The sequence below is a fragment of the Callithrix jacchus genome, chromosome 9 (genome assembly GCF_049354715.1).
Source record: "Callithrix jacchus isolate 240 chromosome 9, calJac240_pri, whole genome shotgun sequence".
In the NCBI taxonomy this organism is placed as follows: domain Eukaryota; kingdom Metazoa; phylum Chordata; class Mammalia; order Primates; family Cebidae; genus Callithrix; species Callithrix jacchus.
The window spans coordinates 22938978-22963338 of NC_133510.1; the positions used below are offsets into that span (position 1 = coordinate 22938978).

Here is a 24361-nt window from a genome sequence, read left to right on the forward strand (position 1 = left end):
TACTTATTTATTAATTTATTATTGTTATTATTATTTGAGACGGAGTTTCGCTCTTGTTACTCACACTGGAGTGCAATGGCGCGATCTCGGCTCACGGCAACCTCCGCCTCCTGGGTTCAGGCAATTCTCCTGCCTCAGCCTCCTGAGTAGCTGGGATTACAGGCACCCGCCACTGTGCCCAGCTAATTTTTTGTATTTTTAGTAGAGACGGGATTTCATCATATTGACCAGGATGGTCTCAATCTCTTAACCTCGTGATCCACACGCCTCGGCCTCCCAAAGTGCTGGGATTACAGGTGTGAGCCACCGCGCCCGGCCTATTTTTTTAATTATTTTTTCAACAATCTAAGATGGGACAGGAACAGGGGAAGCATTTAAAAAGAAAGAGATGAAGACTATCTATCTGGGTCATTTAATCTATGGAGTCTAAGCCTGTAATTGATCTAAAGTTTGTTGAAAATGTAGAAAAATAGCTGTTTTGGGCAGTCAGAAAATGAAGTACTGAATGATCTTTAATACTTCAATAAATATTTGAATAGGGAATATACTTAATTTTAATGACACCCCCCCTCCCATCTCCACCCATCATAGAGGATGAATGGGCAGTAAAGAGTTGTGGTCAGGAGCATGGATTTGGGAGAAGACAGACTACTGTGATACAAAATTTGTCTCTGTCACTTACTGGCTTTTTGACCATGGAAAAATTAATTGAACTTTGTTTGCCTCAGTTTCCTCATATACAAAATGAGAATAGTACCTATGGAATATTGTGACTGTAAAATAAATTTAAAAATTAAATTGCTTAGCTGGGCATGGTGGCTCACTCCTGTAATCCCAGTGCTTTAGGAGCCTAACGGTGGGAGGATCGCTTGAGCCGAAGATTTTGAGGTTACAGCGAACTATGATGGTGCCACTGCACTGCAGCCTGGGTGACAATGAGCTACTGTCACTGAAAAATAAATACATAAAGTAATTAAAGTGCCTAGAACAGGGTCTGGAATGTGGTCAGCTCCATTTAAATATCTGCTGCCGGTACTAGTACTGCTTCTAATTCTGGCTGTCAGGTGTGTAATGCGGTGGTATAAAAGCAAAATGACAGGAGTTCTTTTTTTATTGTCTTAGAAGTGAGGCAGATGCCTAAGACTGGGGCAGGAAGTAGGAAGAGTCATCTGATAGAGGAGAAATGGGGAGTAAGGAATGGTAGGGAGACATGTTTCTGACTGATTCTAGAGTGAGGATTTAACTCCTTATTCTCCTTATTTGTGATCCTGCTCAACCCCTTTTATAGCTTTTATACTATATACCTTTTCACAGAAACCCAACCAACTGCCTTCTTATCCTATAGTTTTTGAGCACTGATCATTTGCTTGGAACTAGCTAAGTGCTTTGTAAGGATTGTCTCATTCAATCTTCACACGACCCCCTGGGATTCTTACTTCTGAGAGGTCTTTTTTATTTTTTTTACTTCCCTCCCCACTTCACTTCTGAGAATTCTTAGTTCTTTTTTTTCTTTTTTTTTGAGATGGAGTTTCGCTCTTGTTACCCAGGCTGGAGTGCAATGGCGCGATCTCGGCTCACCGCAACCTCCGCCTCCTGGGTTCAGGCAGTTCTCCTGCCTCAGCCTCCTGAGTAGCTGGGATTACAGGCACGCGCCACCATGCCCAGCTAATTTTTTGTATTTTTAGTAGAGACGGGGTTTCACTATGTTGACCAGGATGGTCTCGATATCTTGAGCTCGTGATCCACCCGCCTCAGCCTCCCAAAGTGCTGGGATTACAGGCTTGAGCCACCATGCCCGGCCGAGAATTCTTAGTTCTTACTCTCTGGGATGGGTAGTATGGTTATCCATATTTCACAGATGAGGAATCAAGCATAGAGGGGTTAAATGACTGTACTAATCTGTACCTAAAGTGATAATATGCTAGTGTCAAAGCTAATAGTTAATGAATTGATTGTAGCTACCTCTGCACCTTCATTTTATGAAAAGGAAATCTCCATATTCATATTAATATTCCAGCAAGACTGATCTAAATTATGCGCTGCACTATTTCATAGTACAGTGCCTTTGTATGCTCTGGTCTTTCTGCCTCAAATACTTTTCTCCTAAGTTCCTATTCATTATAGAACCTTTCCTCATAAACTCAAGCAGAAACTATCTCTTCTTTCTCCTTTGTGCTACCACTGGACAATGTATAACTGGGTCTTATGCGTCTCCCACTGTATTGAACTTTATGTATTTTTAAAGTAGGAATCATGTCCCTGTCTTCCCCCGTTCTCTGACTTTGAATTCAATGTTTGACACATGATAAAGACAGGATAAAGTATATAGAACAGTGTGAGCACCCCCCTTGCTTGCCCTTTTCTCTCCTCAGTCCCTTCTGCAAAGTCAACTATTGTCAATGATTTTGTATGCGTTTCTCTAGACATCTTTTTTTTTTTTTTGAGATGGAGTCCGGCTCTGTTGCCCAAGCTGGAGTGCAGTGGCACAATCTTGGCTCACTGCAACCTCTGTCTTCCTAGTTCAAGCAATTCTCCTACCTCAGCCTCCCGAGTAGCTTGGACTACAGGTGCATGCCACCATGCTCGGCTAATTTTTGTATTTTTAGTGGAGATGGGGTTTCACCATGTTGGCCGGGCTGGTCTTGAACTCCTGACCTCAGGTGATCCACCTGCCTTGGCCTCCCAAAGTGCTGGGATTTCAGGGGTGAGCCACTGCCCTGGCCTTCTAGACATCTTTTAAAGCATTCTCTTTCTGTATTTATCTGCCTATGCAAAGATCCTTTAATAAAATAAAAATTACATGTAAATTATTTATATTATTATTTAAAAAATTAATAATGTTTTGAAGTTCTTTCTTTGCCCATGCATTTGTCTTTGCTTGTGTTTAGTTTGTGCTTAGCACTATTAAGGCTCTCTAATGTATGGATGTACCATAATGTATTTAGCCTCTGTCCTCATTGATAGTAACATTTCCCACATTTTTCACACTAAATTTTATACTGAACATCTTTTACATATAATATATACTTAAATGAAAAATTTAAAGGACAGATTCCCCAGAAATGGACTTGTGGGTGAAATGTGATTAATTAAAATAAAAAAAAAATAATTTCAACTTTTTTTTTTAGACCCGGGGGTAAATGTGCAGGTTAGTTATGTGGGTATGTTGTGTGGTGCTGAAATTTGGGATGTGACTGATCCCATCACTCAGGTATTGAGCATAGCATCCAACAGTTTTTCAACCCTTGTCTCCCTTCCTCCCTCTCCCAACATTTAAAATTTTGATAGGTTTGTTGCTATATTATCTTCTGCCTAACATATATACTTAATATAAATCCTGAGACCGTTTGCTTCTCTATTTACTTTGTCAACATATTATTTAAAAATATTTTTATATTTAGTTAATATATTGGGCGAAAACATATGCATTTTTCTCACTACAGTGAGATTGTACTCTTTTTACATATTTATTTACTGTCTTTTTTTTTTTTCTCATGTGTTGTCACGTGTTTAAGTTTTAGTTGTGAGTTTGTCTTTAGTGTGTATTTTCCTCATGGGCAGTCCTGGGTTGTGGAAGTATTTCTTTGGAGTGGTTTTGCATTTGCCTTTTCTGAGTCCTCAGGGAGCAATGGCCACCGTACCTGGCCATTAATAGGTATATATTACGGGCCAAGTGCTGTATTGACCAGAGCAAGTCAATTTGGAAAGCAGCTAAAATTGGAGTCACCCTCTGATTAAATTTGTGACCATCTACTCCCATCCGTTCTTTATGACCCATCTGTATTGGCAAGATGAGTGAATTAAATCAAGAATATAATAGGAATTGCTTATGCTTCAGTTTTGAATCCTTTGCTAGTGGTACTACTTTTTGTGATTTCATTATAGATGCTTTACTGCTTTTGATTTTATTTTGCTAGGAAGGTGAAGTTCAGGAGCTTCAGTTTGGCTTTTGATCACAATGGACCTTATTTCACAGGTCAGGGAGACAGTGGGATTCTGGACAACAGCAATTTGGGAAATAACTGGAGGGTGACTTCAGGCTCTCAGTATATCTGCTGCTTTTGTGGGGATAGGAAACTTCGTGGACTTGGAGTGTCTGTGATGCTTTGGGAAATATATGGGTATTCTCCATATATTTCTTTATCAGTTTTTGAGATCATGTTTTATCACAATTAGGCCTCTAGTTTTCACTTAAGAGACATAGCAAAGCTTGAATTCAACTGAATTTGCAATTTTTAACTGTAGATTCCAACTAAAACTTTGTTTTTTGGCCTTTTCAGCCTGTAGCTACGAGCAATAAAGAATTCTTTTTAATATAGTTATAGAACTTCTAGTTTTCAGTTTTTACCTTGGGTTAAAAATTTAGAGGTCGAGCACGGTGGCTCACGCCTATAATCCCAGCACTTTGGGAGGCCGAGGCGGGTGGATCACGAGGTCAAGAGATCGAGACCATCCTGGTCAACATGGTGAAACCCTGTCTCTATTAAAAGTACAAAAATTAGCTGGGCATGGTGGCGCGTGCCTGTAGTCTCAGCTTCTCGGGAGGCTGAGGTAGGAGAATTGCTTGAACCCAGAAGGCAGAGGTTGCGGTGAGCCGAGATCACGCCATTGCACTCTAGCCTGGGTAATATAAGAGGGAAACTCCGTCTCAAAAAAAAAAAGAATGTAGGACCCTTTGAATTTGTTATTCTCTTCCTTTGGATTATCTAGTGCCATAAGAAGCAACTATTCTACTCTGCAGTTCTTAAATTCTTTCCCTTGGGGTTGTTTGGGCTTTTTTTTTGTGGGGGGGAGGGCGGTGTGGAGTCTTGCTCTGTTGCCTAGGCTGGAGTGCAGTGGCATGATCTTGGCTCACTGCAACCTCTGTCTCCCTGGTTCAAGAGATTTTCCTCCCTCAGTCTCCCAGGTAGCTGGGATTATAGGCACCCACCTCCACACTTGGCTAATTTTTGTATTTTTAGTAGAGACAGGGTTTCGTCATGTTGGCCAGGCTGGTTTTGAACTCCTGACCTCAGGTGATTCACTCACCTTGGCCTCCCGAATTGCTGGGATTACAGCATGCAATCAGTAATAGTAAAGCATATCTTCCTTGAAATTTTAAATACATAATAACAGATGTTTTACTGTTTTATCTCTGTGCCTTAGCAGATCCTCTTTTATACTGCCTAAGGTACTTGTGCCCCATTTTGGAGATCACTGTCCAAGAGATCTCTTGGTTAAATAATTTAAAGGAGTAAGGGGGTAGATTCTATTATTGTTTCCAAGTGTTTATGTTCTCGTTTGTGAAAGGATTAAACTTTGATACCCTTGACATGTCTTTCTGTAGGCAAAGTACATTTCCCTGTCTCACAGGTTTGTCCAGGTAACTTGCACTGGCCAACAGAATCGCAGTGAATACAATGTACACGTTATCTGAATAAAGGAGGCTAGCTACCACATGGTTCAGCTTATGAGGAGCTATTCTGTAATATCAGCTCCAAGAATGAGAAAACACTTGGAGAGGAACCAAGCAGAGTTGCAGTCAACTCCAAGCTGACCCTAAGTTCATGTGTAATGTGAGTGAGAAATACCTGTTTGTTGTAAGCCACTTGGATTTTGGGATTGTTGGTGATACAGTGTAATCCAGTTATAATGTAACTTATTCCAGGGAGAGAGCTATAATTTTAGGAATATGTTTTGCTTTCTAATTATGAGCTTAGATCATAAAGCCTCTGAGAATCAATGATCATTATTTCAGGGACTATGTGTGTATACCTGTCTATGTGCCAGTGCGAGTTAGGTCCAATCATTAATTGTGGGGAACTTAAAATTCCCTTATCCTTCCCTTATGCTTTGTGATTCCCCTTTCCCTATTAAATAATTTGATTCTAAATAAAGCAGTAGCAGTTTAGGCAGAACAAGGTAGGTGTCTATGGTGGGGTGGCTGGGAGAACAGCAGTGGTCTGGCACAGGGTGAGAGCTTTAGCAGGGTGAGAAGGGTGACGATGCAGGCTGTTGGCTTGATGGTGGTGCTGGAGCCCAAGCAGAGTGAGAAGATCCCTGTGGAGGTGGGAAAGTGTTCTGGCATGGAGAACCAGAGCCTGTGCAGGACAAGCAGATGTCCACTCCTGGCAACGGCCTGGTGCAGGGTATCAGAGGATAAGAGGATTGATGAGGGTATCTACAGTAGGGAAGCCTGATATGAGAGGTCAGAGCCTGAGAGGTAAAGAAGGCATCCATGTGGTGGGATAGTCAGGTGCAGTGAGTTGGAGCACAAGCAGGGTGAGGAGGGCATCCATGCATGAGGTGACCTTCTGTAGGGAGTCAGAGTCGCAAATGGGTGAGCAGAGTACTCTGGGGGGGGCTGGTATGGACGTCAGCATGTGGGATGGGTGAGGAGGACGCTCAAACTTAGTGTTGGCCCAGTGGGGGTTGGGACTCAGCACTTAAGCAGGATGAAGAGGGAGCGCTTCCTTGCTGAGGGTAGACCTGGGGTGGGTTTCAGAGACCAAGCATGATAAGGAGGGTGTCAATGTGTGGGGTAGCCAATCTGCTTAGGGAACTCACATCCTAAGCAGGGTGAGATGGGAATTATTGCTGGGGGATGGAGGACCTTCATGGAGTGTCAGAGCTTAAGCAGGTTGAAGAAAGCATCTATGCAGAGGGTAGCTTTGGTGTGGATTTCAGAAACTTGGCAGGATAAGGAGTGGTCCATGTGGTAGCACAGCCCAATGAGGAAGTCAGACCCCTCCAGGGTGAGGGGGCTTCCACCCATGGGGGTGACCTTGTGTGGAGTGTTAGAGCCTAAGGGGGTCTAAGTGGTGACTAGGGGACCAGCATCAGGAATCAGAGTGTAAGCAGAGTGAGGAGGGCTTTCCTGCAGAGGAGTGGTCTAGCACTGGGAGTCAGAACCTTGGCAGGGTGAGAGGGATGCTTGTGGGGGAATGTTCATGGGGGTGGGGAGTGGGCTGACCCTTTGCCAGCACCCTCAAACAGAGTGAGGAGGGGGGCATGAGTGCAGGGAGTGGCAGCTTGGAATGGGGAGTCAGAGCTCAACTAGGAAGAGAGGAGCATGTTAGCAGGTGGAGACTGACAGCATCCAGGAGATTGATCAAATAAGGAGTAGGTGAAAGGCAATGAAAGCAGGTTTCTTACTGCCACAGAAAGGAGTTAGGAATGTGGAAACGGAGAAAATTAGAATGAACCCTGTGGTGTTAGATTGGAATTAGAGGAATTAATGTGCACTCATGGTGTTCAACGTATTTAGATATAAAAATAATACAGAAATATAGAGGTGTGTGTTTGTGTGTGTGCATGCATGTGTGCATGTGTGTTATGCAGGAGAAGGAATTAGCTGGGAAAGATTAAAAGGAGGATCATTTGTGGAGAGTTGAGGGCAGAGAATCCAGGTGTGAGTGGAGAGCATATCTATGGAGCGATTCCACGTGAAGGATTTAATATTTGGAGTGTTTTCCTTTAGGCCTTTGGAAAAACTCATATTTAGTGCTTTAAGTTTATCCCCTTCTGTAATGTGATTCTAGTTACTTATCCTAACTGTCGAAAAATAGTCATATATATTGGAGGTGGTGTGGGATTAAAAGGTTAGGGAAGCAGGGAATAAAGGCTGGCCTTCCCTCTCTTCCAACATCCAATAAAGGGGGCTGCTTTCTGGAGTTCTGGAGGTTCTAGCAAGATGAATGCAGACCCTTGAGAGAGTTAGTTACCAATAAGGAAACACAGAGAGTATGGAGGAGTAGCTTCAGAAGGTGTGGGGTTTAAACTTTGCCTTCCCCACCATGCAAGAGGAAACTGACTCTTCCAGGTGGGGAGGTTGATGCTGAGTTTTGTGTCAATTATACTCTTAGAATGTGGTACCAAACATGTTATCTACTTCCTTTTATTCAACTAGATGAGTGCAGAGGCACCAGATAGGCACATATCCTCCAGAGGGCTCTCATGAGAACTAAAACTCACAGTAAACACTGAAAACCTCAGTCCACAGAAGAGCCTTTCCTCAGGACCAGTAGAGTGAGAATCACAGCCTTTAAACAACTGCAAGCAAAAGTTGCCTGATCAGCCAAAAATGATGAGAGGAACGCAACATAAGCAAGTCTTTGTTCAGGTTTTTTTTTTGTCAAAAGTAGTTACATTTGTATGTGGAAACACACAAATTGTATTTTTTTTTTTTTTTTTTTTTTTTTTTTTTACCAGTGAGGAACATGATTCTCAAGAAAGACTTCTCTAATTGCTTGGTTCCTCTTCTTTTTCCTTCCTATTTCTTTCCGCAACCTTTTGGGTTCCCACTTTAATTACATTTGCTTGCAGTTGTTTAAAGGCTGTGATTCTCACTCTACTGGTCCTGAGGAAAGGCTCTTCTGTGGACTGAGGTTTTCAGTTTTTACTGTGAGTTTTAGTTCTCATGAGAGCCCTCTTGAGGATATGTGCCTATCTGGTGCCTCTGCTCTCATCTAGTTGAATAAAAGGAAGTAGATAACTTACTACCATGTTTGGTTCTCATTTATAAGATGTTTTAAGAAAGATTGAAATACATTTTCTGAAGAAAGCAGGCCTCTTCGCAATATGATTTCGGAAATCACTTATGCTGAAGTGAGGTTCAACGATGCATCCAAGTCCTCAGGCATCGACTCTTCTGCAGGTAAAGATCATTTTCTGGGGGTCAGAATGAATGATGAGATGAAGGATGAGGAGAGGGTTTATGAATAAGGCATAGGTGTTGTCAGTTGCTGGTTCTCTGATTATGTCTGGGAAACACAAGAGTCCCAGAAGATCAAGTAGCCTACAGATACACATTACAGGGTGTATATTTGTATTGTGGGGAAGAAAAGATTTTTCTGCCACCCTCTTTAGCCTCCACTCTGCTTCCTATAAGAGACAGAGGTGAGAGAAATTAACTCCAGTTCTGAGCTAAGGAGTGCTCTGATGCACCTGTGTTTTCTGAGGCTGAGTGGGGCTGGGGTTAAGAGATTGAGTACAGCTTCTGAAACTATCAACCCAGATGCAGGGGGTCCTGATGAATTGGTGAGATTTGGTTTTTGATCAGTTAGAAGGAAAGAGTTTGGGTGGACAGTGGTGAGGGTATATTTGTTAGTATTGGATGAAAATGAAACAAAAGGCCTTTGCAAATGAAAGACTAGAAAGTCTACACAAAGGAAGTCAGTTAAAGCTCCAGGAAACTTTTTCTGAAATCAGAAAATCTATTTTATGTTGCATCTCTGAGACAGACTCTTTTACATTTGGGAGTAGACGCAAGGTAATTTGGGTGTCATGTGTAATATCTCAAGTATAGAGCAAAAGAGAGAAAAGAATGTATACAGAGTAAGAAACTATGAGGGAAGGACTATATTTGTGCTTTCTAAAATACCTCTGTGAAGCTGTGGAGAGCACGTTGGGAATCTTTTTCCCCCCTTAAAAACTTTATATAATTTCTTTATTATATAAGTATTAATGTTCATTATGAAAAAATTAACTAGCGGTACACAGACATTTGAATTACAATTCTCTTATCATCTAGAGAAAATCATAATTTGCATTTTAGTGAATATCCTTCCACATACAAATACATATAATGTGCATATATATTTTACTAAAAATGTAATCATATTATATAATACTGAAGTTTTTCACCCCATCGTTTGACAAAATATCATAACTTTAAGAAAGTGATACCTAACCATGAAATGGTAACTAAAAAGACTAACCTTATTCTAAAGATGTGATGAAGGATGATTATAAAGATTTGCTATAGGATTATTTAAGGTTGGAAACAACCTATTATTTAAATAAACGATGAAATACTATGCAACCATAATAAGGAGTGTTAAAGAAGAAAATATAATGGTATGAAAAATGTTCACGATACAGAGTCAAGGAAAATAACAGATCAGAAATCAGTATTTATGGTACGTCAGTGATGTGGGCAAATTTGCATATATGTATATACACATTCAAAAATTTACTAGAAATATACCAAAATATGATATATTATAACTTATATGGCATAACAGTTATCCTCAATTGTAGGAATTTGTACTTTTATGTATTTTCTAAAGTTTCTACAATGAATATGATTATATCCTTTCTATTCCTATTCTCATATGATTTCATGTCATACCATTAGTAACTGTGTGTCATCCAAGAAAAGGGAGAGAAAGAGGAGGAGGAAGAAGAGGAAGTAAGGACAGAATTTATTACTGATAAAACTAATTTGGCTTCTTCTTCAGCTTCCAAGGCAAGGACTGCTCCTCACAAGAGTAGTACTGGGTTTCCCAAGCTGCTCTGTGCCTCACTGCTGATGTTTTTCCTGCTAATGGCAATCTCGTTCTTTATTGCTTTTGTCAGTAAGTATGCCAGCTGAACCATAAACAATATCTGCTGCACATGAAGAGAGGGTATCCTTTAAAAGTTGACATTTGAAAATGAGTTTATTCAGAAATCTGAAATGAAATTTTCTCTGGGGAGACATAATTCTTGGAAGTCCATTGTACATTTTGCTCTAGATTTAGTTACTGTCCTGTAAAAATATTGGAATCCATCATCATTAGAGAAACTGAAGCATTAATGTGGGTGTATGTATTTGTGTTGTAGAGTGAAATCTATGTGGCATCATCTCTATACTAGACACTATGTGAGGACTAATCTGTATTTCCTTGGTAGCATTTATCAGGCCACTCTTATCTGAATGCATGCTTATGTTTTGGGATCACCAGGTAGACAAGAAGGAGATGGGAATAAATATTTCAGGAAGAGTTCTTCACTGACTTTTACTCTAATTATTTCTGTTCTGCTCAAGACTGTGTGGGATCTAAAAGCCAATTTAGCAAATTAGGTGAATTGCTGCATATCTTCAGCTTTCAGCATTTGTTGGATGTTTCCCCCCCTGCTCTGTCAGCCAGGCTGGGCCCAGTGGTGCAATCTTGGCTCACTGAAACCTCCACCTCCCGAGTTCAAGTGATCCTCTCACCCCAGCCTCCCAAGTAGCTGGCATTACAGGTGTTCCATCACCATGCCCAGCTAGTTTTTTTTGGTATTTTTAGTAGAGACAGGATTTTCTCATGTTTCCCGGGCTTGTACTGAACTCCTAGGTTCAAGCAATCTGCCTGCCTCAGCCTCTTAAAGTGCTGGGATTCGAGGTGTGAGCCACCACGCCTGGCCCCAAATTTGTAAAAGGCATAAAAACCAGTATAATGTCGGTAGATTCTTTATTCATTCCTTTGGTCATTTCATTGTCCGTCTACTGGATGTCAGGCACTGTGCCAGATAGAGAGTCAAGAAAGCCACAGTTCTTTGTCTCAAGAAATTTAGAGAATGGTCAAATGAACCAGTGGGACCAGTGGTTATAACATTGTATGGTTAAGTGTTGTACAGCTAAGAAGTATAAGTGCACAAGGCTGAGGTAGGCTTCCCGGAGGAGGTGACATCTAGAGCTGTGCGTACCAAGAATGACCTAGAGATATGAGAGAGCATGGAATTTGGGGAAACATACGTATGCACGACTGGACTGAAACGTAAGTATGATGGAACATACAGTGTTAGGAACTAAGAAATGAAGTTGTAGGCGACAGAAATAAATAGGACTCAGCTCATGAAGAGTGCTGTATATCGTGATAAAGAGTTTGAGATTATTTTCCCTCCTAAAGGTTATCAATTATCTTTTGCTGGCTAATAAGCTGATCTAAAACTTAGTGAATTAAAACAGCAACTATTTATTTAGCTCATAAATCCGTGGCTAAGAAATTTAGTCTGGTGTCAGTGGGGAGATTCCCCCAGTCCTGGCTGAATTCACTCCTGTATATGTGGTCAGGTACTGGTCACAGGCAACTTGGCTTCTGAGGAAGAGGATGTTGGCTGGAATGGCAGGAGAGATTTGGCCACATTTCTCTTATCATTCATCAGGCTAGCCTGGGTTTGTTCACATGGCAAGTGGCAGGCTTTTAAGATTGAGAGCGAAAGTAAGCAAGGCCTTTCGAAGTCTCACCTTGGAACTAGTGCAGAGTTGCTCCTGCACATTCTGTTGGCCAAAAGAAGCCTTACAGGCAGCCCAGATCCAGGTGGTGGAGAGATAGACCTAATTTCTTGATTGAAGAAGCTGAAAATCACATTGTAAAGCAGTGTGGATACAGGGAATGTTGAAAGTTGTGGCCATTTTTGCCATGTCACAGTCATGGAGAAAATTGAAGAATTTTAAACAGGGAATTGATATAATCAGTAGCAGGTTTGGGTTTGGAAGATGATGATTTAAGTTTTGGGCATGTTGAGTTTTATATGACCGTGAGAACCTCAAAGGGGCATGTCCACTGGGAGACTCATTTGTCTGGATTTAGGGAGAGAGGGCTGAGCTTTGGAAGTCCTTCACATAGAGGTAGTAGGTGATGCCATGGGAATATATGATATCACTCAGGGAGAGAACTTAGTATGAGAAAGAGGGATAAGGATGGAACTCTGGAAAATGTTATATTTTAAAGGAGGTGGATGGAGGAAAAGGAACTTATAAAAGAATGTAAGATGCAGCAGCAAGAAATGTAAGACAAAAACAGCAAAGAGTAGTGTCCCAAGCGCTAAGGGGGGAGGTAACTGGGGTCAAGCATTTAAGGAAGACAAATAGGAAGATAACCAGGTAACCCTAGGATATTACTGAACATCCATTTCAGGTATGGTTTTAGTGAAACAGTGGAAGTAAAACCCAGAATACGATTGGTTAAGGAACAAATGAAAGGTAGGGATAAAAGAGAAGAAGTTCAGTTTCTAGAGGGAGAGGTGGGTTCATTTTAAATTAAGAGAAGCCAGAGATCATTGGTGTGCTGAGAAGTATGAGCCAGTTGGGATGGAGAGAGTAATGGAAAGACGAGGAAGAAAATAATGTCCTCTTGTAAATTCTCCATTCTCTAAGGTAACCCAGAACTCCTCAGATTTAGTTTGCCCCTCTCCCCTCTGCTGCAGAGTCCCAGGGTGTGCACATCCTTCAATACAAGTGTTTATTGCCATCCATCCCCCTACCTCCAGAGTTAGCTTTTGTATACATCTTATATTAACTGTTGAAGGAGAATGTGGAATCTCTTTAGATCCATTATGATGGAACTGTTGTGTCCTCTTCCAACTACTGATCTTTTAGCTATTCCTAGAGATATCTATAGTTTCAAAATGGGAAATCTTTTCCCTCTACTCAAGTAATAGGGCATTTGTAGGATTCGTTTCAATAAAGAATGCAAGAAAGTAACGATAAGGAGCAAAGTAAATGCTACCAGGAAAAAAATGGTTTATTCTCTTTTCCAGTTTTCTTTCAAAAATATTCTCAGCTTCTTGAGAAGAAGACTACAAAGGACCTGGTTCATACAACATTGGAGTGTGTGAAAAAAAATGTGACCACAGAAGGTAAAAATTAATGTGCCTAGAGTTCAGTTGCTGACTATACTATGTAAGGATCCCAAGTCAATATTTCCAATAAAGATTCCAAGGTAGATCATACTGAGAAGTTGAGTCTCACAATAATTCAAGCTACAAATATACAAATATATAGGACATAAAATTCTTTTGTTATTGTTTTTTTGAGACATGGTCTCACTTTGTTGCTCAGGTTAGAGTGCAGTGCTGCAAACATGGCTGGCTCACTGCAGCCTTGACCTCCTGCACTTAAGCGATCCTCCCACTTCAGCCTCCTGAGTAGCTGAGACTACAAGCACAGGCCACTACACTCAGCTAATTTTTGTAGAAAAGGGGTTTCTCCATGTTGCCCAACCTAGTTTTGAACTCCTAAGCTCAAGCGATCTGCCTGTCTCAGCCTCCTGAAGTGCTGGGATTACAGCCGTGAGCCACTGTGCCTGGTCGTAAAATTTGTCTATATACTCATATATCTAATTTGTCTATGGAAAAAAAATAGAAGCATAATTGTGAAAAAGGTTATATTGCTTTTAGACTTCTTCAGCCTTTGCTTCTTTCTGAATTTTCTATATGCATTTTCTCTTTTTCTGATATATCAGTTAAAACCATTTGATGAAAATGTGATGATGGTTTTATTATGGATGTGAATTATTTAAATTTTTTAAATTAATAGATTATTATTATTATTTTCGAGATGGGGTCTCACTCTGTTGCCCAGGCTGGAATACAGTGGTGTGACTATAGCTCACAATAGCCTTGATCACCTGGGCTCTAAGTAATCCTCCACCTCAGCCTCCCGGTAGCTGGGATCAAAGGCGTGCACCACCACACTTGGCTATTTTTTTTTCTTTTTGAATTTTTGTAGAGAGAGGGTCTTGCCATGTTGCCCAGGCTGGTCTTGAACTCCTGGCTTCAAGCATTCCTCCCACCTCAGCCTCCCAGTGCTAGGATTACAGGAGTGAGCTACCGTGCCTGGCCAATAGATTATTTTTAAGAACAATTTTATATTTACAGAAAAATTGAGCATGTAATACAAAGAGATCTCATTTTGCCCCTGCTCTGCACACATGCTGTCCCCATTATTAACATTTTACATGAATATAATGTATTTTTTACAAATAATTAACCAATATTGGTATATTATTATTAATTAAAACGCACAATTTTCAGATTTCCTTAGTGTTCACCTAATGTTTGTTTTCTGTAATAGGATCCTCATCCAGAACAACACATTACATTGAGTTCCCATGTTTCTTGAGGCTCCTATTCGCTATGGTAGTTTCTCAGATTTTCCTAATATTTGATGACCTTCACAGTTTTGAGCAGTACTGGTCAGGAATATTGTAGAATGTCCATTAGAATTTGTCTGATGTTTTTCTAATAATTAGACTGGGCTTATTGGTTTTTGGGAGTAAGGTTGCAGATGTAAAATGCTATTTTCATTACATCATATCAAGGGTATGTATTATCAAAATGATTCTAGGCCAGGTGCGGTAGCTCACACCTGTAATCCCAGCATTTTGGGAGGCCGAGAAGGGTGGATCACCTGAGGTCAGGAGTTCGAGACCAGCTTGGCCAACATTATGAAACCCCATCTCTACTAACATACAAAAAATTAGCTGGGTGTGGTGGTGGGTGCCTGTAATCCCAGCCATTCAAGAGGCTGAGGCAGGAGGATCACTTGAACTCAAGAGGCAGAGATTACAGTGGGCTGAGAGTGCACCATTGCACTCCAGCCTGAGCAACAAGTGCAAGACTCCATCTCAAAAAAAAAAAATGATTATTGACTATCGATGTTGATCTTGATCACTTGACTAAGGTAGTGTTTATCAAGTTTCTCCACTGTAAAATTACTCTTTCCCTCTCCCCACCCCCTGCTTTCCATACTACACTGTTTGGAAGGTATAGCCCACAATTAAGGATTGGGGAGTTATGCTCTCCATTCATGAGGGTGGAGTATGGTATCAGTCATGGTCAGCAGGCTGGAGACTCAGGAGTAAGAGTTGCAGTTTGAGTCCAAAGGCCATCTGCTGCAGAACCTTGAAGAACCAATGCTGCAGATGAAGTCCAAAGGCAGTCCACTGAATTTCTTTTTGCTCAGAAGTCTTCTTTTTGTTCCATTCAGATCTTCAACTGATTAAATGAAGTCTACTTACATTATTGAGGGCAGTCTGCTTTGCTCAGAGTCCAGCAATTTAAATGTAAATATCATCCAAAAACATCCTCACAGAAATATCCAGAATGTTTGACCAAATATCTCGGCACTGTGTGCCAGATAAGTTGACACATAAAATTAACCATCACAAGTATCTATATAATTTATTTGAAATTTTGCCCAAATGATATTTGTCTCTTTATTCCATTTATTTATTTATCCAGTCATTTATTTATATCTGCATGTACTCATGGATATATATATATATATTTTTTTTTTTCTTCAACTTTTATTTAAAGTTCTGGGGTACATGTGCAGGATGTGCAGGTTCGTTTCATGGGTAAACGTGTGCCATGGTGGTTGCTGCACAGATCAACCCATCACCCTGGTATTAAGCCCAGCATCCATTATCTATTATTGCTGATGCCCTCCCTCCCTACGCCTGCTCCCTCCACCCCATTGTGTGTTGTTTTTCACCATTTGTCCAACTCATGGATATTTATTTTAAATTTTGGATTACAATTCAATCCTACTTTATTTTGTAGTTCCAGCTTTGGACATTGGAAACTCTTTCATTTGACTCCTGTGACCCTTTAACATATCACCACAATGTGTTTTTACTTTTCTTTTGGGTTAGCACTTCCTCACTTTCTGGGACTGCAAAATGCTTGAGACTCACATTGTACATTTCATGTCCCTATCCTAAAATCAGATATTTCTTTGAGGAACCCTAATTGCTTTGATTGAAGAACAGTGTTCTATAAATTTTGATAATTTGTATTATCAAAATTGAATCATTCAGTTCAATGGATTTTTTAAAATTTCCGTTTAGACGTCTCCTTTGACTGCTGGATTATTTAGAAGTATGTTGTTTAGTTTCAAGTGAGTGGAGATTTTCCTGTGTTCTTTCTTTTATTAATTTCTGGTTTGTTTTCACTGTGGTTGGAGAAGATTATATGATTTCGGCAATTTAAAATTTGTTGAGGTTATTTAATGTCCCAGGATATGTTGGTTTGTTTTAGCATATATTCCAGGGGCACTGGCAAAGAATGGGTATTTGGTTGTTGGGTGGAATGTTCTATAAATGTGGATTAGATCCTGGTAGTTGATAATACTTTTAAGTTCTTCTGTGTTCTTGCTGATTTTCTGTGTAGTTCTGTCAATTTTTAAGAGAGATGTGTTGATGTATCCACCTAAAATTGTATATTTGTCAATTCGTCCTTTCAGTTGTATCAGTTTTGCTTCATACATTTTGGAGCTTTGTTTGGCCTACCTATACACATTTGGGGTCACTTTACAAGGGTCTGTTTATTTTTCTTTCTGTCTAGTTTTGTGTGTGTGTGTGTGTGTGTGTGTGTGTGTTTTCAGACGGAGTCTTGCTCTGTCACCCAGGTTGGCCTGCAGTGGTGGCATCTTGGCTCACTGCAACCTCTGCCTCCCAGGTTCAAGTGATTCTCTTGCCTCAGCCTCCTGAGTAGCTGGGATTACAGGTGTGCGCCACCATGCCCAGCTAATTTTTATATTTTTAGTAGAGATGGTGTTTGACCATTTATTTATTTATCCAGTCATTTATTTATATCTGCATGTACTCATGGATATATATATATATATATATATATATTTTTTTTTTTTTTTCTTCAACTTTTATTTAAAGTTCCGGGGTACATGTGCAGGATGTGCAGGTTCGTTTCATGGGTAAACGTGTGCCATGGTGGTTGCTGCACAGATCAACCCATCACCCTGGCATTAAGCGCAGCATCCATTATCTATTATTCCTGATGCCCTCCCTCCCTACGCCTGCTCCCTCCACCCCATTGTGTGTTGTTGGCCAGGTTGGTCTCAAACTCCTGATATCAGGTGATCTGCCCACTTTGGCCTCCCAAAGTGCTGGGATTACAGGTGTTAGCCACAGCTCAGCCTTTTCTGTTTAGTTTGTTTCTGTTGTTCAGGTGATAGTTTCTGTTGTTTTGTCTTCCAATTCACTCTATCTCCTTCATTCTGCTATTGAGTCCATCCACGGAGCTTTTTATTTTGGTTATCCTATTTTTCAATTATAAAATTCCCATTTGGTTTTTCTTTATATCTTATATTTCTTTGCTGAAGCTTTGTAGTTTTTCATTTGTTTCAAGGCTGTTTGTATCTCCTTGTTGAAGCATTTTATCAATGGCTGCTTTAAAATCTTTTTCAGATAATTCTAACATTTTTGTTGTCTTGATTATTATTTTTTACTAAATTAGAAAACTTACTGGTTCTTAGTATAATGAGTTATTTTCCATTGCACTCTGGACATTTTTGCATTATAGTCTCAGAGTCTGGATCTTATTTAAACATGTTTTATCAATAGCTGGCCTTTTCAGATACCATGTCAGCAGGAGAAAAGGGGCCCTGCCTCCTCATTACTGCCTGATTGAGGTAGACTTGGCTTCCTTACACCTGAGGGGCAGGAGCTCTTGGTTACGTCGGAGTGGAGATGGGAGTTCCAGTTTCTATGTGGTCTCCCTTGGCTCTTAATTTTAATAATCCACACACTTTAAAAAGCATTATTTATATTGCACTCTAGGGAAGAGTATGTGTCCCTCTTCCCAATACAGAGACAGCCTGGAACTGTTGCCCAAAGAACTGGAAGTTGTTTAGTTCCAACTGCTACTTTATTTCTACCGAATCAGCATCTTGGCAAGAGAGTGAGAAGAAATGCGCTAGAATGGAGGCTCACTTGCTGGTGATAAACACTCGGGAAGAGCAGGTACTTTCTATTAGATAATGGGGCTGTGAGCCCTGCCTGATCTTTGTATATCTCTCTTGGCTAAGAAGGAGGTTTTTGTTATTTTGGGATTTTTGTGCTGTGGCAGAAGGCTTTCAATAAAATAGAAAGGGCTCCTACACCTTTATATTCCATACCTTCTTCCTGCTTCAGTAAAACTAACCTCCCCAAAAGAAATTGTGGCATTAAAGATATATGAGGGTTGAATGGAAGGATGAAAATATTTGAGTCTGAAATATCAATTTGTTATTTCAACATGTTAATGTTTTATACATGATTAACTATGTAGCAGAGAAGAGGTATTAAATTGAGTAGAGAAAATAAATAAAGTTAAATAATGATGAATCACAACATTCAGGAATGAAATTAAAGAATCTCTGAAGTTATGAAAGGAAAATGACTGAATCTGCCAAAATTTTCTCATGTATAACTTTGAAGAATGTAATCTCTTAGTGAAGAAAAGAGGGGAAGCAAACCTGAGATGAGAATTTATTTTGATCATAGAAATTGCTTCCATACTGGTTTGGCATGATGGCTCATGCCTGTACTCCCAGCACTTTGAGAGGCTGAAGCTGGCAGATCACTTGAGGCTGGGAGTTCAAGACCAGCTTGGCCAATATGGTGAAACCCCGCCTCTACTAAAACTACAAAAATTAACCAGGCATTGTGGCACACACCTGTAGTCTCAGCTCCTGGGGAGGCTGAGGCATGAGAATTGCTTGAGCCTGGGAGGCACAGGTGCAGTAAGTTGAGATCATGCCATTGTACTCCAGCCTGGGCAAGAGTGTGAGACTTCTTTCTCAAAAAAAAAAAAAAAAAAAAAGGCATTGCTTCCATATGTACTGAAAATCATGGTCACAAATGATGTATTTGATTCTGTCCTGCTCAGCCAGAGACCTGAATTCCTATGCAGAACTCCCATGTAGCTGTTGCTTGATCCTTTCCTTTTCTTCTCATTTCTCTAAGGTAGTTTTTTTTTGTTTTTTTGAGACAGAGTCTTTTTCTGTTGCCAGGCTCCAGGCTGGAGTGCAGTGGTGTGATATCTGGTTACTGCAACCTCTGTCCCCTGGGTTCAAGCAATTCTCCTGCCTCAGCTTCCCGAGTAGCTGGGACTATAGGTACACCAGCATGCCCAGCTAATTTTTATATTTTTAGTAGAGATGGGGATTTCACCATGTTGGTCAGGATGATCTCGATCTCTTGACCTGGGAGGTCAAGAGACCTCGTGATCCACCCACCTCAGCCTCCCAAAGTGCTGGGATTACAGGCGTGAGCCACTGTGCCCGGCCTAAGGTATTAAGAATTCAGTTCAAGCTGTGACTCCTTTTTTCTCCACCCCTCAGAATTTCATCTTCCAGAATCTGGAAGAAAATTCTGCTTATTTTGTGGGGCTCTCAGATCCAGAAGGTCAGCGACATTGGCAATGGGTTGATCAGACACCATACAACGAAAGTTCCACGTGAGTATAGAATGAGATAAAAGAATCTTTTGTCCTGGATCATGCAGAGAGCTTAGGGTATTCTAGCTATCAGTTCTAAAATTAGAATAGCTCACTCTTCTTTTAGCTCTTGGGCACTAGGTTAAATAACTTCATTATGTCATTTAATTTGTACAAGAACCCTATGAGGCATACGTTTTCCCACTGTAGATATGAGGAAATTGAGTTTGGGTCACCTAGTGGTGTCAAAAATAGTTCTCAGATCAAGGGGGATCTTACTGTGTTTGTAACCAACAAGTATATTTACCTGTCTCTACATAGTGAAAATCCATGTTGATTAAGACCATAACCAATTATTAAGATTTAATATTTCTTTTTTTTTTTGGGGACAGAGTCTTACTCTGTCACCCAGGCTGAGGGCAGTCGTGCAGTCATGACTTACTGCAGCCTTGAACTCCCTGGCTCAAGTGATCCTCCCTTTTCAGTTGCTGGAATGACAAGTGTGTGCCACCACACGCAATCAGGTTAAAGATTTCGTATTTCTTATGAAGCAAAAATGCTAAATTCTGATACTCTTATATCTCATATTTATGTAATTCTTTAAAAACTCAAGTAGTTTACTGGATTACCACCTTTGATCCCATATCCACTGTGTGAAATACATAGTGATATTACTCTAGTTTCCAGTTTTTAGATAGAAAAACTGAGAATCAGGGAAATTAAATTACTTATCCGGTAACAGGGATAAGTAGAAGATCCAAAATATTTTACTAGTTGTAGTCTAGAAAGACTTTAAAAACAGTGCATTAAAAAAAGGAAAAGGAAAAAACTGTATTGACAAGTGGGATCAGGGTGAAATCTTTTCATCATTTGAGAACACTCTATAGGTTGACAAACCCATAGAAAAAGGACATAAGGATGGACGAATAGAAGAGAATCTCTAGAAAATCTGCTGTGAGGATATTCAAAGCACTAAGATAGAGAACACTGAGAGATGTAGGCGGTTTTCAGGGAAAATGCCAGAAATGTAGATAGAGGAGAAACTGGATGACAAATGGCTGAAAGGTGGATTTGGGCATATCTGACCCTAAGTGCCATGAAGTTCATCCCTAGCTCCTCGCCCCTGTCTTTAACCCTTTCGAAGCTCTGTTGGAAGAAATCTTTTTTTCCTTTTCAGATTCTGGCATCAAGGTGAGCCCAATGATAGGAATGAGCGCTGTGTTACGCTAAATTTTCGTCGTTATCCCAGAAGCTGGGGCTGGAATGACGTTTCTTGTGACGGTCATCAAAGTTCAGTTTGTGAGATGATGAAGATCCATTTATGAACTGAACATTCTCCATGAACAGGTGGTTGGATTGGCATCTGTCATTATAGGGATAGATAATAAGCTCTTCTTATTTATGTGTAAGAGGGGGTCTATAGAATGTAGGTGGGCTGTCAACTATTCTACTTACGAGAGAATTGGTCTGTACATTGATTGACTCACTTTTTCATAAAATGAGCATTTACTGAGCATTTTTTCATGTGCCAGAGACTGTACTGGAGACCCCTATTGTGCACACATGGAGAGAACATGAGTCTCTCTCAATTTTTGCCTGGTTGCTAAAGAATTATTTACCAATAAAATTATGTGATGTGGTTTCTCCTCCTATCTGGTTTTCTCTTCATCCCTGCTATATTGATGTATAATTGACAAATAAAATTGTATATTTTTTAGGTTTACATATGTTATGAAATGATTATCATAATCAATTTGGTAAACCCACACCGCTTTCTTAAAACATTATGAGATTTTTTAGCTCAAAGCTGTTGTTCATGTCAGTGTACTTTATGTGTGGCCCAAGACAATTCTTCCAGTGTGGCTCAGAGAAGTCAAAAGGCTGGACACCCCGTCTTACATGTTTTGGATATTAACCCCTTGTCAGATATATAGTTTGCAAATATTTTCTCCCATTCTATAGGCTGCTCTTTCATTTTTTTATTGTTCCCACTGCTATGCGGAAGCTTTTTATTTTGATGCAATCTCATTTGTCTATTTCTGCTTTTGTTTCTGGTTTTCTTATTTTTAAATGAAGTTGAATATTTGACTTCTTATTTTGCTGCAAAGCTGTTGCTTCACTGTATAAAACTAGCACCAGCAAATCTACTAGCTTTCAAAATTAAGATAGTGTTGTTCTTCATCTGACACTGTACATTCATCAACAAAAAGTTCTCCACTCCCAATGAAAGACGATTAAGTATTTTGAACCAAATCCAGATATAGATGTAAGCAAGTGACAATATTACATAAGGCTTAAGACAACAATGTTAGCCTTGAATTACATACTATTAATAACTAGATTTTACCATAGATAATTTCATGAATTCTGAATACTAGAGCCTAGTCTAAAAATCATAGGGTATTGTGAAAAAGAAGCATATTTTATCTGCAATAATTAGAATTTTTTTTGTTGTTTTTGAGATGGAGTCTTGCTCTGTTGCCCCGGCTGGAGTGCAGTGGCATGATCTCGGCTCACTGCAACCTCTGCCTCCCGGGTTCAAGTGATTCTCCTGCCTCAGACTCCCAAGTAGCTGGGATTATGGGCATGTGCCACCATGCCCGGCTAATTTTTATATTTTAATGGCGATGGAGTTTCACCATGTTGGCCAGGCTGGTCTTGAATTCCTGCCCTCAGGTAATGTGCCAGCCTTGGCCTTCTAAAGTTCTGGGATTACAGGCATGAGCTGTACTTCATCTAGTTCTGAAGGGTTACTGAGTGTCACATGATCAGCCAATCATCTTCATAACACTTGGCCTCCCAAAGTGCTGGGATTACAGGTGTGAACTGTAATTCATCTAGTTCTGAAGGGTTATTGAGTGTCAACATGATCAGCCAATCATCTTCATAACAAGATTTGTTGACAACTCTGGATTTTCTTCAAGGGATTCATTAATTTCAGTTACTTTTCCTGATTAAGGAGTAAAGAGTTCATTAGTAGCTTTCATACTTTCCAAAGCACCAAAGTCATCTTGTTTGTTCAATTTTGTCCCAACTTCAGGCTTACTGCAGTAAACAACAGCTCCCAAAGATTCCTGTGCAAAATTGCTGATTTCCACTGTTCCAATACCATTTTCTGTTATTATGCATTCATATTCCTCTGTGAATTTATGCACTGAAAGCAGAACGTGTTTGGACGGCGCCTTCCCTCAGCCACCAGAGCCTCTGCAGGCAGGGTGCAGCAGGCACCAAGGGTGCATGCAGGCTTCAGACCACTGCCTGCAAACTCCATGCCACTCTCAGTTCCATGTTCACAGGAGCTTTTCTTCTTACAGCTATTAAAAAAAATCATTGCCCAGGCTTTTTTTTCCTATTTTTCTTTCTATGAATTTTATGGTTTTAGGCCTTACATTTAAGTCTTTAATACATTTTAATTTTCATGAGTGGTGTAAGATAAGGTTTTGGTTTCATTCTTTTGCATGTGGATATCCAGTTTTTCTAACACTATTAATTGAGGAAACTGTCCTTTTTTATTTTGTATTCATTCTTGACACCCTTGTCAAATATTAGTGGACCATATACCTGGGAGTTTATTTTAAAATTATTACTAAATAATCACTTAAAATCATAAATTTACATACACTCGTATGTTTATTGTAGCACTATTCACAATAACATAGACATGGAATCAACCTAGATGCCCATCAACCGTGGGCTGAATTTTAAAAAATGTGGCACATATATACCATGGGATACTACACAGCCATAAAAATGAAAATAGTTAAAATAATTAGCCATTTTAATTATTAGGAAATGGCTTTAGCCACACACAGTGACTCATGCCTGTAATTCCAGCACTTTGGGAGGCTGAGGCAAGTGGATCATGAGGTCAGGAGTTTGAGACCAACCTGGCCAACATGATGAAACCCTGCCTCTACTAAAAATACAAAATATTAGTTGGGTGTGGCAGTGTGTAGCTGTAATCCCAGCTACTCAGAAGGCTGAGACAGGAGAATTGCATGAACCTGGGAGGTGGAGGTTGCAGTGAGCCGAGATCACGCCATTGCACTCCAGCCTGGGCAACAGTGTGAGACTTCATCTCAAAAATAAAATGAAATAAAATAAATAAATAAAATAACTTTATTAAATAATTATTTCAAATAATTATTAATTATTTAAAAAACTTTCAAAACTTTCAAAAAGAATAAACAAGTTAGATATAAATGTAACCAAAAAGTAAAAAATCAGTATGCTGAAATTATTAAAACATTGATGAAGGAAATTTCAGACACAAAGCAATGAAAAGATATCCCATGTTTATGTAGTGGAAGAATTAACGTTAAAATGTTCATACTGGAGTAATATTAGCAAGCTAATTTACACTAGAAGCCTTTAGTGCTCATCCCCACACAAGGACATCTTGATGAGAATAACTAAAGGAGGCTACAAGAGTATAACAAAGGAGAAGCATAAACTCTGTAGAGCATGGAAACCCAGAATGGCCTTATAGAGAATAGAAGGAAACACCTTGCCTTTGCCCCCTCCTCCCTCAGTTGGGATCAAGTCAGAACGAGGAAAGACTTCTCACTGCAGAAAAAAGGTAAGTAAGAGGCCCTCTGCAGCCTCTATCACCACATTGGACACCTATAGTTCT

At 39.9% G+C, this 24361-nt stretch overlaps 1 protein-coding gene and 1 pseudogene across 2 annotated transcripts; one reads left to right on the plus strand and one right to left on the minus strand.

Annotated features, from left to right (window-relative positions):
* The first annotated feature begins 8300 nt into the window (after positions 1-8300).
* CLEC4A (C-type lectin domain family 4 member A) lies at positions 8301-21367 on the plus strand. Of its 2 annotated transcripts, none has more exons than XM_002752311.6 (6): positions 8301-8635; positions 10221-10337; positions 13270-13368; positions 18121-18272; positions 19634-19749; positions 20906-21367. In XM_002752311.6, exons 1-6 carry the CDS (start codon positions 8560-8562, stop codon positions 21051-21053), a joined length of 708 nt encoding a protein of 235 aa, XP_002752357.1. In that variant the 5' UTR covers positions 8301-8559; the 3' UTR covers positions 21054-21367. The 2 variants fall into 2 exon arrangements, with proteins under 2 accessions (XP_002752357.1, XP_078194133.1); XM_078338007.1 differs by having other exon boundaries at positions 8318-8635; positions 18196-18272; positions 20906-21199.
* A 1121-nt stretch (positions 21368-22488) lies between these two features.
* On the minus strand, positions 22489-23016 carry LOC100385365 (glycine cleavage system H protein, mitochondrial pseudogene; annotated as a pseudogene).
* Between the last annotated feature and the right edge of the window lie 1345 nt (positions 23017-24361).

What these genes read in the sequence shown, in the direction of transcription:
- CLEC4A (XM_002752311.6), top strand. Translation starts at nt 8,560, where the DNA reads ATGATTTCGGAAATCACTTATGCTGAAGTGAGGTTCAACGATGCATCC. An exon ending in TAAACACTCGGGAAGAGCAG is followed by an intron (nt 18,273 to 19,633) that starts GTACTTTCTATT and finishes TCCACCCCTCAG; the next exon opens with AATTTCATCTTCCAGAATCT. An exon ending in CCATACAACGAAAGTTCCAC is followed by an intron (nt 19,750 to 20,905) that starts GTGAGTATAGAA and finishes TTTCCTTTTCAG; the next exon opens with ATTCTGGCATCAAGGTGAGC.